The 14326-nt window shown below is 57.2% G+C and overlaps 1 protein-coding gene across 10 annotated transcripts in view; it reads right to left on the bottom strand.

Moving 5' to 3' along the window:
* VAV2 (vav guanine nucleotide exchange factor 2) overlaps window positions 1–14326 on the bottom strand; it is a 177556-nt gene that overhangs the window by 42567 nt on the left and 120663 nt on the right. For all 10 annotated transcript variants that reach the window (XM_027966124.2, XM_060413729.1, XM_060413731.1 and 7 more), the window contains exon 5: window positions 74–176. In XM_027966124.2, coding sequence (XP_027821925.1) covers window positions 74–176 — 103 coding nt within the window. The remainder of the gene's footprint in view (window positions 1–73; window positions 177–14326) is intronic.

Raw genomic sequence — 14326 nt, 5'->3', positions numbered from 1 at the left:
AAGAAGGGGCGCCTCTCGGGGGCTCAGCTGTGGGGTCGGGCAGAGGCTGCGCGGCGCGGCGGGCGGGGCTCACCATGGGCTGCTGCACCTCCACCCTGATGATGTCCTCATAGATGTCGTCCCCGTCATCCTCGCACGGGACGCAGTCGTAGATGTCCTCGCCCACGCCGTGCTCACTGCGGGGAGGCAGGGGGGTCAGAGGCGGACGCTGAAGCCACGGCCACCGGGGGCGCCAGCCCGCGGGGGCCTCCTGGAGAGGAGAGGCCGTCGGGGCCACCGAGAGCCTCTCCCTCTCAGCCTCCGTCTCCCAGTCCAGCGACAGGGTGTAGCACCTGCCTTCCGAGGCTTCTGGGATCTCAATTTCAGGCAGCCTCGGGCTCTGCTTGCTGCCCTTCTGGAAGGTCTCCCACCACGATAAAGCGCACCCATCCCAGCCATTTAGTAAATGCTGGGGATGCCCGGCGGGAGGCTGGGGGCAAGATGCTGCCTTAACAGGTGGTGCCCAGCTCTGGGGACCAAAAATGCCCTTCCCGCACCCACACCTGGGACCTGGAGCCCCGCAGGCTCTTGGCTCAGCCCAGAGTCTCCCCAGCCCCTGTAGTCCAAGTGTGAAGGTCAAAGTGCAGAAGTCGCAGACACATGGACATCTTCCCTGCCAAGAGGTCAGGGAACCGAGCAGAGAGGGACACGAAGCTTGCAACATGCCTTTCCAAACAAGCAAGGAAGTTATCAGCCTTCCCCAGTGGCTCAGCGGTAAAGAATCATCTGCAGTGCAGGAAATCCAGGTTTGATCCCAGGGTTGGGAAGATCCCCTGGAGGAGGGCACGGCAACCCACTCCAGAATTCTTGCCTGGAGAATCCCATGGACAGAGGAGCCCAGTGGGCTACAGTGTATGGGGTCGCAAAGAGTTGGAGGTGACTAAAGTTGCCTGACTGCGCACACAAGGTGGTTACTGCTCGATTCATAATTCAATAGGCATTTGTTTCCGCTCATGAGCTCGACCAACAAGTCATCTCCTCTGACCTGCAAGAATCAAGTCATGAGACACCTCCTCCAAGAGGCCTTCCGGGACCTCCACCCAGTCTGCCATCCCAGACTCTCCCCAGCGCTCTCCTCTCACGGCACCTCCAGTTATTCCATACATGCCTGTGGGTGAGCCTATCTCACCTCCAGACAAAACCCAACTTCGTAATCCCTTCTGATCTCCACACCTGATACAAGGTAGGCGCTCAATAAACTTTCACTGAATCAGCAGATGAGCCGATGGGACTGTCCAACAGCTCCTGCAAGCCTGGCACACAGCCCACTCCTGACCCCAGGGGTCACTCTGGCCTGGGGCGCCACTGGGCCCAGGGTGGCCAGCTCTTCAGCCCGCTGTGGGGTCTGTCCTTGGGGGCCTCAGCAGGCCAGCTCACCACGGAGGCCCACGCCAGGGCCCTGTGCGCCTCTCTGTGGGGTACAGCCCACCCAGCCGGGCTGAAGGTGGGCTAGCCAAGTTCTCCTCTGAAAGGCATCAGGATGAGGTGGACCACTGCCCGAGTCAGCGGAAGGGGGCAAGGAGAGAGGAGAAATGACCCCAGCCGCTCGTATGCATGGGTTTCTAGCCACGTCCCAAACCGAGCTCTTGAATGTTAGCTGCCGTTCTACAGACGAGGGCAGGCAGGGACCTCCGGGGTCAGGGAGAGAGCTCTCTGCAAACCCACCAGAGAGGAGGCCATGCCATTCTAGGGAAGACCTAGGCAGCCAGCGGGGCCTGGTCTCCCTGGAGCCCTGGACGCCAGCCCAGCTCACTGCGATGGGGCGGAAGCATCGGACGTGCCTCTTCGGGGACAGGGGCAGCCAGCGCCCATCCTGGTGAGACCCCCGCAGCTGATGGACGGGGGGCGGGACGGGATGCGGCTGCTCTGGGAGACCTCCCCTGGTGTTTCACAACCTCTCCAGGTGTGGGGAAGAAGAGGATGGGCAGAGAACACAGCCGGATCGCACGGTGCTGCACCAGCTAACGGACCCCTCCAATGCTTACGTGAGCAGCCACCCACCCATGGAGGGGCGGGCAGGATGTCAGAGCACATGGGGGCCTCAAAAAACACGCGTGTGCTTTTCAACTCAACGCCGCCTGGGAGGCGGGAGCGCTGGCACCATTTCACAGATTAGGGTCACACACTGAGGCTCCGCGGCGGCTACGGGGGGCGGGGGGGGTGAGCTCGGCCAGCCCCGTCCTTCCTGCCCTCTCCCGCCCGCCCTCCACCCTCCACAGCAAGCTGCGTGTCTGGACGTCGGCAGTCCCGAGAACTGGGGTGCAAATCAGCACCCAGACGGTGACAGAGCCCCCAGCTCCTGTCAGAACCTATGAGAAGGCAGAGGAGGGTGTCTGTCCCCCGAGGTGGGCCTTGGGAACGGTCACTTGCATTCACATGAATCACCCCCTGCCCCTCTAGGTGTTGCCCCCAAAGGAAGTGGGGCTCCTGCAGCCCCGGCCTCCCGGGTCCTGGGTTCAGGCAGGGACCTGCATGGGTTCTTCCCTAAGGGTGCCAGACATCCTGGGGTTTCCGTCGTCAGCCGAGCGAGGCTGGTGACAAAGGCGCTGTCTGGAATCCTGACGGCGTGGAACAGAGGGGAGGCGGGCATGCTCTCAATCCCACCATCTGCAGACAGACATCCGCTCTGCTCCGACGGGCCGGTGGAAGGCAGTCAAGTGGGTGAGGGGATTGTGATGGTTAAATATTCCCAAAGCCGATGAAATGAATCAAAATCGTCAGCCTTGAAAGGGTCTGTGGGGTCATCAGGTGCAGGGGCAGCAATCTGCCAGCCCCTTTATCATCCCACATTTGGGGGAACATTCTCATTGACCCCAGGACTCTACCCCAACTCGCTCAGAATCATTGTCAGCAAAGACCCCTCCCGGGGAAGCGCCCACCTGACCAGTCAACCTGAATCAGGGCTCAAGATGCACCTGAGCCCAAAGCTGTCCGTCAGGCAGATGGGAAAGCCAGGTGGACGGGCAGGGAACTGGCTGTATGTCGTACGAAAGCCGTATTCCTGTTCTGTGGCCTCCCGGTCAGCTGGGCTGGTCGGCATGCTTTCGCTGGAGGAGGCCCTGATGACGTGGCGCAGAGGGTACTCAGAGAAACGGGACAGGAGGTCTCTCCATCTTAGGGCGAGGCGGACACCTGCCCTGCTGGGATCCCCAGCCAGAGCTGCGGCATCATCCGGAGGGAGAGGAAAGCGAAGGCTGGAGGCTCCAAAGCTTCCAGGACAGGCGGGACTTGAAAGACGCCAGGACGCCCGTGTGGACCGTGGGGTCCTAGAAAAGGTGTTGAGGGACAAGTCCCTCCTCTGCCACCCTCTTCTCTGGCGCCACCCGCCTAACTAGGCATGTGCCGGTCTCCGCAGGGCACCGCTGCATGCTGAGCGCAGGGTGGAATGCCACAACGCAGGCTTTCCACCATTTTCAGGGTTTGTGCAGACTGAGATGGGGCTTCCCAGGTGCCTCGGCGGCAAAGAATCTGCCTGCCACTGCAGGAGACGCAGGTTCGACCACTGGGTCGGGAAGGTCCCCTGGAGAAGGAGGCGGCAATCCACTCCGGTGTTCTTGCCTGGAGAATCCCATGGACAGAGGAGTCTGGCGGGCTGCAGTCCACGGGGTCGCAGAGTCAGACACGCCTGGGCAGCTGAGCAGGACTGCACGTAGACGGAGGCGTACCTGAGCTGCACCATTTTGACAAGGGCACCCACACCCCGTGACCCTGAAGAACACTCTCGTCTCCCCTACGAGCTCCTCCCCTTCCTGACTATCCCCTCCCCTAGTCACCCCTCTGACTGTTCTTCACCGTAGACTTTCTCTTCGGCTGTTCTAAATGTCACATCAACAGCAGTGTGTGCCATGCCCATTTCTGGGCCTGGCTTCCTTTCCTCAACATCATGCCCCTAGATCCAGGCTGCTGCCCCCATCAGCAATTCATCCCTTTTTTATAGCTGAGTCTCAATCCACGGCATGAATGGGCCACAATCTGACATCCATTCTCCTTTTGATGAACATTTGGGTGGCTTCCAAGTTCTGGTTATCGTAAATAAAAGCTGCTATGAGCATTTGCCTTTTTCTTGGTGGACATATGCTCTCATTTCCTTTGGAAATGAAATTCCACAAGGCGTGGAATTGTTGGACCAAAGGGGAGGTGGGCACATTTAACTTGATCAGTAGCTGCCAAGCATCTTCCCAAAGCGAGCAGCTGCAGCAGTCACGCCACCAGCAGCAGTGTGCATGAGTGACAGTTACTCCCGTTCTTTCCAGCTCTGGCAACTTCCAGTCTTTTTAATTTTAGCCACTAGAGTGTGCAAGTAGTGAGATAGAATTGTGGCTTTATTTTGCATTCCTGCAATGATTAATGATGTTGACAACTTTTCCGTGTACTTATGGACATTTGTGTATCTTTCTATGTAAAAGGCTTGCTCAAGACTTCTGTCCATTTCTAAAAGTTAGTTGCCATCTTCTTATTGAATTCTAGGAGTTCTTTATATATGATGGATACAAGTCCTTGGTCAGGTATATTAAAAAAAAATTCCCCCCCCCAACCCAGTCTCCAGCAAGGTGAAGGTGAAGTTGCTCAGTCGTGTCCGACTCTTTGCGACCCCATGGACTGTAACCTACTAAGCTTCTCCGTCCATGGGATTCTCCAGGCAAGAATACTGGAGTGGATTGCCATTTCCTTCTCCAGGGGATCTTCCTGACCCAGGGATCGAACCCGGGTCTCCCGCATTGGAGGCAGATGCTTTAACCTCTGAGCCACCAGGGAAGTTTTCCATGGTGTCTTTCGATAAGGATCCATTTTTCATTTTAATGAAACTTAATTTATTGAGTTTTTCTTCTATGGTGTCCTGACTATACCCTGTATCACATCTAAGAAACCTTTGTGCCTCATGTAAGAATCTCTGCTTTCCTTCAGGTTGCAAAGGGTTTTCTCCTGTATCTTCTCCTAAGATCTATACAGTGTTTATGTTTAGGCCTCTGGTCCACCTCAACTGGAAATCTATGTACGGTGTGAGGTAGGGCTTGAAGTTCATTTTCCCATCCCTGTGTGGACATCCAGATGCTTCAGAACAATCTGTTGAAAACTTTCTTTTCCTCACTGGATTGCTTGGATCCCTTTGACAAAAACCAGTTGACCACATGTGTGCGGGTCTGTTCTAGAATGCTCTATTCTAGCCCATCAATATATTCAGCTATCATTACACCAGTACCACTCTGCCTTAATGTAAGCTTTGTAGAAAGGCTTGAAATCAGGTCGTGTAAACTCTCTAGCTTAGTTCTCTCCTTAACCGTGTGGCAGATAATTTTGTTTGCTTAGTTTTGGTTGCACTGGGTCTTTGCTGATGCACGGGCTGTTTCCGGGTGCAGCGAGCAGGGGCCACCCTTCGTGGTGGACTGTGGGCTTCTCACTGGGGGGGGGGGGGCTTCTCCTGTTGCAGGGCGCCGGCCTTGGGGCAGCAGGATTCAGGAGCGGCGGCACGTGGGCTCAGCAGTGGTGGCGCGCGGGCTGAGTCTCTCTGCGGCACGTGGGATCTTCCTGGATCAGGGTCAAACCCAGGTCCCCGGCGTTGGCAGGTGGCTTCCTTAACCGCCGAGCCACCAGGGAAGGCCTAGCTTTGTTCTTTGATCGGACTGCTTAGACCGTCCTGAAGTCCTCTAAATTTCTGTATCAACTTTACAATAACTGTGTCAATTAAAAAAAAAAAAAAGGAATCTGCTGGAATTATAATAAGAACTGTGGTAAATCTATAGTCTAACTTGGGAAAAACTGACATCTTAACAAGATCATCTTCCAATCTATGCACAGAGGGCATACTTTCATGTATTTAGGTCTTTGATTGTCTCTCAGCAACGTTTTGTAGTTTATCATAGAGATTTGGAATTTAGGAAGCTCGAGGCTACTGTTTTTTCCATTTTTTTTCCTGCCTTATTTGTTTTTTCTTCTCCTTCTGGGATTCCAATTATGCCTATTAGACACTTGATATTGTCCCACATGTTGAGACTCTGCTCATATTTTTAAATCTTTTCTTTCTGCTACTTAAGAGTGTATGCCTTCCACTGAACTATCTTCGAGTCCAGTGATTCTTTCCTCTGCCATCTGCAGTCTTCTGCTAAACTGATCCAGTGACTATTCATTTAAGCTGCCATGCTTTGCGGTCCTAGAACTTCCATTCGGTCCTTTTTTATAATTTCTATTTCTCTACCGAGGCTCCCCATCTGCTCACTCACCTGACACTCATTTCCCTCGAAGCCCTGATCGAGATAATAAAAGCTGCTAATTGTGACATCTAAGTCATCTCAACAGTGATTCCCCTGGACATTGGTTTTCTCCTCAGTAGGACTCATTTACACCCGTTTCTTTCTTGGTTTGACGATTTTTTATTGCACACTGGACACTACAAATGACTCATTACGGAGATCCTGGATCCACTATTTCTTTCAAAGAGTAATATTTGTTCTGACAGTTTACTTGGTTGGCTGGACTCAAACTTCAAACTCTATCTTCCCTGCTGTGGGCAGCAGCTGAAATGACAGCTAAATTCAGTTTCCAGCCGTTGCATTTTTTGCTGGAAATCTTAGGGCCTCTCCTGTGTTTGAGAGGTTTAATGGTCAACCAAGGACTCAGGTGGATTCTGTCAGCAGATCTGCGTCTGTGGGCTCCTCCCTCCCAGCATTCCCCACCGAACTTTCTGACTGTCCTACCACCCTCAATTTCTTGCTCTGACACCTCACGCCAGTGGACTGGGGGTTCCCTCAGGTAAAGGACTACAAGCTCTCGATCCCAACCACAGTGAGCAGCTCCAGAAGAAAGAGCGGGCTCCTCCAGGTACGGGTGAGATGATGCCGTCCCTTGCCCCCTCCTCTGCACTCACGGAAGGAACAGAACCGCGAGGTCGAGGCAGCTGGAACACACCGTCTGCGGTTCCCCCAACACACGTCCATCACGAGCTCAGCTGCTCCTCCTCCGCAGAATCAGCACGGACAAGGAGCAGTCATTCAGGCAGGATCGACTTTCAGGCCCCACATTCATCTCTTCTAATTCACTCAGGGCAGCGAGGTTAAAAATAGGCTGCCAGAGACACCAGACGGAGAGCTGTGTTCCGGCATCTGAACTCGGGACAGAAAAATCTCAAAAATGCAGACACAGTCACTTCTCTCCATTCTGCAAAATGTCTGTTATCCAGAACCTGTTGAAAACTTGCGGGAGGGACAGATATATCAGGCGTTTGGGATTAAGAGATACACACACTACACATAAAGCGGACGACTAAGGCCCACCGTGCAGCGCAGGGAACTATGCTCAGTATTGCAGTGCCCTGGAAGGGCAGAGCCTGGGAAACACAGAGGCACATGTGCATGACGGGAGCACAGTGCTTTGGACCTGAAACAACACGACTTTGTAAGTCAGCCCAACTTCAGTTAAAAACAGACAGGCAAGCTTGAGTGGTGAATGATCAGCTTCACGCCTCTAATGTCCCAGCTTTACCCCCGTTGACAGGGCCTCATTATCTAGCCATGAGGACACTCATAAGCCTGCTCTCTACATTTATAGGCCTTTTCAATTATGAAGACTCTCCACAGCCATTATTTAATTCAGGTCGATGAGCACTAAGAAATACAGGTTCGTGCATATCACACGAAATTGTAAAATAGTAGCACTGAAATTTCGTTTCGCGCATGTTCCACGTTCCAGGAAGAGGGGGAAATACAAGAAACGGCAAAGAAGTGAGTTGTTATTTTTTTTTTAAGAAGTGAGTTTTTTTAAGAAGCGAAAGCAAAGTCATAAAGGTAAAACTACATATGTTTGCTCGACTTGGTGATTAAGATGAAAAGATGATCAGATCTGACTGTTTTAATCTACACTTATCCTAAGACCGAGTCTGCACTGGTAGGTGACTCCCAGAATCCGAGGGACACAGAGGCACCAACTAACTGTCTGTCTGTCCATGGGCCTCACAGTCCAGGTGGGGAGACCGACGGGGCGGCAGTTACGTCTGAGATGCAGACCCATCCGACCTGGAGGAGTGTCACTTGCGTGGGGTGACAAGCTCTGGTCTCCAACAGCTCTGTCCCTTTGGCCAACACAGCATGGCAATTCCACCACTGCCCCGCTGATTCTTAGCTGAGGCATCGCCTCCGAGTGTGAGTCTCCTGAGCAGGCAGAGGGCAGATACATTACAAGCCTTGGGCATCTGCTAACACAGATGAGTTACTGCTGGGCCTGGCTGGCCCAGCGCATCTGACGGCCAGGGGGGCCGCATGGAGAAAAAGGCAATGACAGGTGTGGGGTCAGCAGGGGGGAGGGTGCAACACGAGGCCCCCGAAGGTCTGAAGGGCCCTGGGGTGCAGGGCTGTGACCTGGAGGTGTATCCAACGAGGCGCGGATCCCTGTGACCTGGAGGTTCATCCAACGAGGCGCGAACCCTGGCCTCTGTTTCTCCTGCGACAGGAGCTGGGTCCACCCAGTGTGCCCTGGCCCTCGGAGCTCAGTGGGACCCCACGGCCCCTACAAACCATCCCATGGGGCAGAGGCCAGGATCAGAGCCCGGTGCACTGGACCTAACTCCAGTCCCACCTCCTACGGTCCTAGAAAAGGAACTCAAGGCCCTGGAAAAAACCCAAAAGGGACTCTCAACCACCCAGGCCGAGTTCTATCACGCCAGGCCATCTCAGTTCCAGCCTGAGTCTTTTCTCAGCATCACGCAGACCCATAGAGCCTTGCCGTGAAGCTCCTAGCTATCAGAGGCTGGGCTTCACGGATAAACTGCGCGTCCCCACCACCCTACAGCGGTCTGTGCACACGACCACGCTCGGGCAACGCCGGGCCGCAGGGCTGGTGCCTCCCCTTCTCCTTCAGTTCAAGCTCTCGTTGTGGGATCCCGACTCTCCTGAAAGCGGCCCCCTCAGGGGGAAGCAGTCAGTCGAGTCTGAGATGGACTCTCAGCCCTGGGCAGGGCTCTGCAGCTCTGGGGAAGAGAACCTAACTGGGGATGAGGTAGCGTCGCTGGAAGGATCGGCCTCAAAGGAGCTGAGGAGCATGGGCCCAGCATACAGCAGGTGCTCACTAATGGCCATGGCCCAGCACCCCACGAGGGGGAGGAGACGGTCCACCAGACAGTACTTAGCATGGTGGTCCACGCTCAATAAACAGACACCGGCAGCGTCAAAGACATCGGATGTCCTGAAACACATCCAACCAGACAGTCGGGAGGCGAGTGTCAGCACGGATCTGTCCTCGGCAGGCTTCAGCAATCGCCCTTCTCTGTCCAACTGTCCAGGAGAGCACGGAGGACAGTGTGAGCAGAGGAGGCCAGGGGCACAGCGGGGCCAAGGGGGCCCCCACCCCTCCGGATCGTGCCCAGGCCACCGTGAGACCCCAGAGCCCCCTTCAGCAGGACGCCACGTGAGAGGCTGCCCAGGCCTCCGCAGCCCCCAGCCCACGTCCCAGGGCAGCCCCCTCCCCTCTCCCCCTTCACACTGGCAGCAGCTGTACTGGCAGATGCTAAATCCTGACAATTACTCTGGCCCTCACAATGGCCCGATACCCTCCGGGAGGCCCCGATCCTGGCCTGCTGCCTCCCTGAGACAGCAGAAACCTCCCCACCCGCTGAGACCCTGGGCCCACGCCCCGCTGCCCCAGGAGCCTCGCCCGCCAACCTCGATTTTGGTACAGAAAGTCAGCTGCTTAGAAGAGCTTCCCCCACGCCCCCCACTACGCGCGGAAAATCACAGAAGAGTGAACAGACTCTCTGCTTTCTGCCGCCTGCGAGCCTGTGTGTACGGTGGACATAAACCGTCATGACTGACGACGCGATGTGCCTTTGGGCCCTGGGCCGCCTCACGCTGAGAAGCAAGATCCCTGACCACCACTAAACTGTGACTAGGAAACCAAAGCCGGCATCTCCTGACCTCCGTCCACCCCAGTCGGGGGCGGCGGGGTGGCAAGGAGAGTGGGCTGTGGAGGGCCTGGGGAAGCCGGCTGTGCGCTGGACGGGCTGCACGTCGGAACAGAGACAGACAAGGCGCTGCTTACTAGGAGGCAGGCCTCACCTGCCCTCAGCTGACCCTCTTCCTAACACCCAGGTTCCCTACAGGAGCAGAGAGCAGGGCCCAGAGAAGGCAAGACGGTCCCTGAGGTTGCAAAGCCGTTCGGGGGCGTCACCACTGTGGCCGCGAGATTCCCAGAGCGAGCCAGGCTCGCCCAGCTGTGTGCTTCCTGCCAGAAGCCCCTCTTTCTCAGGGATTCTTTCGAAGCAGCAGGAGACTCTCCCCACCACTCAGACTTGGTCACAAGGATGAAGCCCAGGCGCCTGACCGGGCCAGGCAGCAGATGGCTCCGGGTTGCAGTCCCTCCTTGGTTGGGTAAAGGGTGCTGTGTGACCTCAGGCAAATCACTTACCCACTCTGAGCCGTAACTTCCCCAAATACAAAATGACTCGATTGGACGTGAGTCTGAGCAAGCTCGGGGAGCTGGTGATGGACACGGAAGCCTAGCGTGCTGCAGTCCACGGGGTCGCAAAGAGCAGACAGGACCGAGTGACCGAACTGAGCTGAGCTGGCCTAGAAAGCAGGGAGGAGGCCAGTGGCCCTGCGGTGCCCTGAGCGCTGAGATGGCGCGTGGAGCTCGGGACTGGGCACTCGGGGGGCCTCTGAACTGCCTGGAACTGCTGCGTGGCTCCTGAACATAACAGTAGCAGATGTCAGGGCCCCGGCCCCTGGGCGCGTCCTCGGCGCCACGGTGTGCAGGGCCCAGCTCAAGCAGCTGCCTTTGCTCTGCTCTGCTCCCTTCGGGGTAGCCCTCATGAGGTGCTCACCTCGGGGGCCTGGGGGACCCCAAGTGCAATAAGATGATGACAACGCCGTGACAAAGCTGACCCTGGGGGACTTCTCCTCTTCTGGGGAGGGCGCCTCTTTCAGTCTTCTGGGGACGGCTTCTTGGAGGAGGTGACCTCTGGGCTGGGTTTTATAGGATGAGTTGGAGTTTGGTGACCAATACAGCAGATACCGTCTACACGACAGGGTTTTTTTTAGAGTTAAGTCCAACATGTTAGGCTTATTGCGATTTTGAGCACTAAAGGGCCACTGTGTGTCGAGTCAGTGCTGCGCACGGGGGAGGTAACTAACGTACAAGGGCCTCGTCTCTATCCTCAGGGGGTCCGGAAGTCAGCATCCGGAAAGCGATTTGCAGAGGCCTTCATTAGACAGACTGCAAACATCTCCTCCTGGCCACCGCCCAGCTGGCCCCGCTTTCTTCTAGAAAACAGCACAATGAGCGCCTGCCTCCTCCACATCGGCCTCCCCACCCTGCGGAGATTGTTCAATCAGGCCACAGAATCGCTGTGACAGCTTTGGTCCTGAAAGGACTCGTGCTTAACTAGGTATTAAAAACAAAAATCCATCCAGGTCTGTCTCGTCTCGTGTCCGCTGGCCTGTGTGATTCGACTCTCTAGCCAGGATGGAGTGGCACGGGGCATCCGCTCTGCGGGCACTCGGGAGGCCCCTCAGACTCACTCTAGCACAGAGAATGAACACGCTTCCTTCCTGGAGTGCTGGGCTTCAAGGTCACTGACGCCCTGGGCCCCCAGGGCATGAGGGGCCTGTGAAACAGCTGGGCCCAGGTGCCAAGGGGTCAAGACATCCCTGGAGGGCAGGACAGGAAGCCGCGCAGAGCAGAGCTCAGGGCTGTCAGTCCGCCGGCCACCTCCGTAGCCAGGAGGTGGGGGAGCTACGACCCTGGTCACTGGGAAGGCTGTGGACGGGCTGCCCCTGCCCGGCCATCCAGCAGCCGGTTCTGGGAGGGCAGGGAGTGTCGGGCAGCTTGTCTAGACCACAGGGGCAGGAGGGCCGCTGGGCTGCACCCACACACGGTGACTTTGGGGCCCAGACAGCCAGCCCTCAGGTCCCGAGTAACAGACATAGCCAACCCCCAGCGTCTCCAGGACCCCAGCCCCAAATAAGGCAGCGGCCGGCCTGGTGGGGGTGGGGCAGGCTTCCTAAGTCACATCTCAGGTCACATGGGACTCTACCTAGCCGCCCTAGGGGACGGCCAGGACTTCTAAGTGGGACCCACTTCAGAGCCACTCTGCCCCTTAGCTGCTGGGCTCAGCATGGGGACAGACCCCCACGTGCCCTGTGCACACTGGCACCAGCTCCTCCATCCTGGCAGCCCCACAGCCCGGGCTGGGCTTCCAGATTTACAAGTGGGTGCAGAGTCCCCCGACAGGGCTGCAGGGACCACACGCTGCCGAGGAGATGCCAGCCCAGGACCGCACCTGCCCCGCATACAGTCGGCTCCCTAAGTGCTTACTGTACAGAGGAAAATCTGAACAGCCAGAGTTGCAGGCCGCTGGACCAGCAGACGGGGTGGCCCCGCCCAGCAAGGACCATGGGAGAGACGAGGCCTTCCTATGCCCGGCCGTCACCCCCCGAGCAGCCTGGAGCCAGTGTCCCCGGCTCCAGGAGGCAGGCGGCAGGGCAGGGCGAGGCCTCCCCAGCATCCAGGGCTCGGGGGACCCTGCCTGTCCCCGTCCTGCGGGAGGAGGGCAGCTGCGGACACCCCCACTTTGGGGGGCTTCACGGTCAGCCCACTTTGGGCCGTGGTGGGGTCGGCATCCTGCAGGGAGTGGTCTGTTTTTGCGAAGTCAGATTTGTCCCCTTGGAGAAGCAATTCTTTCAGAGAAACATGAGGTGCCCCCAAACCCAGGGACACATCCAGGCCTCGCACCTGGAGGGTCCCCCACATGTGCAGGTCCCCTGCTCGACGCCGACCTTTCATACGAGGCGGCCTGAACGTGAGGGAATTCTCATGGCAGCTGGCAGAGCTGGGCGGGCCAGCCAGGTTGCCCTCGTGTGAGGGTCACAGTCGGGCAGAGCGACAGGTCCTTGTCCCCTGCAGGGACGGGCCGGCCAGAGGAGCGTGGCCTCTGCCCTCCCAGCAGGTGGCCCCCGCCTCGCTCCCCAGGGACGAGGAAGACCAGCGCCCAGAGCATGCCCAAAGCCCTCGAGGTGCCTCGACTCAGAAACTCCCACCTTTTATGCATCTTCAAACAATCACCCCAAGAGGCTAACACGGCACATTTAAACTGTGAAGTCATTTTATGATGCAGTAAAACGTGCAGCTCTACGCCTGAGGATAAATTACGTTCCCTGCCACGTCCGATCACATTTGTTCAAGCCTGAGAATCACTGCAATCCCGAGGAAAGCGAACCTGCCTGGCGGCCGGGAGCGGGCTCCTTCAAGCTCGAGGGTCCACGGATGACCTGGGCCAACTCTTTCACCCCAGGGAGGGAGGAAGGGAGCCCCAAGAAGGAGCTACCGTGCCCGGAGAGACAGGAGGCCGCCACAAGAGCCGCGCACAGCCAAGGTGGACACTTGGGCCGCACGGCGCTCCGTCGCCAGCCCGCCAGGAGGACCTCCGGGCCCCCTCTCCTCTCAGGGCACCGCCAGCACTGCAGCACACCTGGCTGGGGGTCTCTACAGGCCTTTCGACGTGGGCCGTGCCTTCCCAGGTGTGAGGGGTAGTCCTCCCAGTGAGCCCCAGGGGGCTTCTATAATTCTGATTTCTTGCTAACACCTTGCAGCGTCTCAGACCTGACGTGCCTCCACCGGGCGATACCAGGCCACGCCTCTGAGATGGGAGCCCGGGGTCCTGGGCAGGCGGATCCTGTCTTGCTCTCCCTTACCACGCCCCACCTCCCACTCTTGGGGGCCACCCGCCCTGCCAGGCCTTAGCAAGGCTGCTCCTTCCGCTGGGACGCCAGCCCTGCCTTTGGCCACTTCCCACTTGGACTGTAAGACTCAGGTGTCACCTCCTCCCAGAAGCCTCCCCTGATTTCGAGGCTGGCATCCACCCGGCCCTACTCAGAGCTCCTGTGGTCAACCACCTCATACGTGTTTTTTTCCTGTATGCAAGTTTGGCTCCCAGCCCTGCAAGGGGCAGGGGGCTCCTCCAGGGCAGATACTTCACTGCAAGCCCACCCAGGAGCTGGGCAGCTCTGAGAAGCTGTGGCAGGCAGCTCCAGGCCCCTGGGAGCGCCTGGAAAGAAGCAGGGGGCAGCGGGAGGGACCAGCCATCAGGCAAATGTAAGGAACTGATCATCAGGGCAGTTTAAAAGCAGGCCTCTCATCTGAGGCTCAGTTTGCTTGACAGAGTGTTCTTTAAGTGGCAATATTGTGTGCTAATTTTTCCAGCCAGCTGCTCTATTATTTGACGATACGCTCTTCAAGGATCTCAGAAGTGAGCTCTGAGTGCTTGAGAACATAATCTCCGCTCAGTGTCGTCCACTCACTGAGCGCT

This window comes from Ovis aries, chromosome 3 (genome assembly GCF_016772045.2).
Source record: "Ovis aries strain OAR_USU_Benz2616 breed Rambouillet chromosome 3, ARS-UI_Ramb_v3.0, whole genome shotgun sequence".
NCBI lineage: Eukaryota > Metazoa > Chordata > Mammalia > Artiodactyla > Bovidae > Ovis > Ovis aries.
This window is presented reverse-complemented; position numbering and strand designations above follow the sequence as displayed.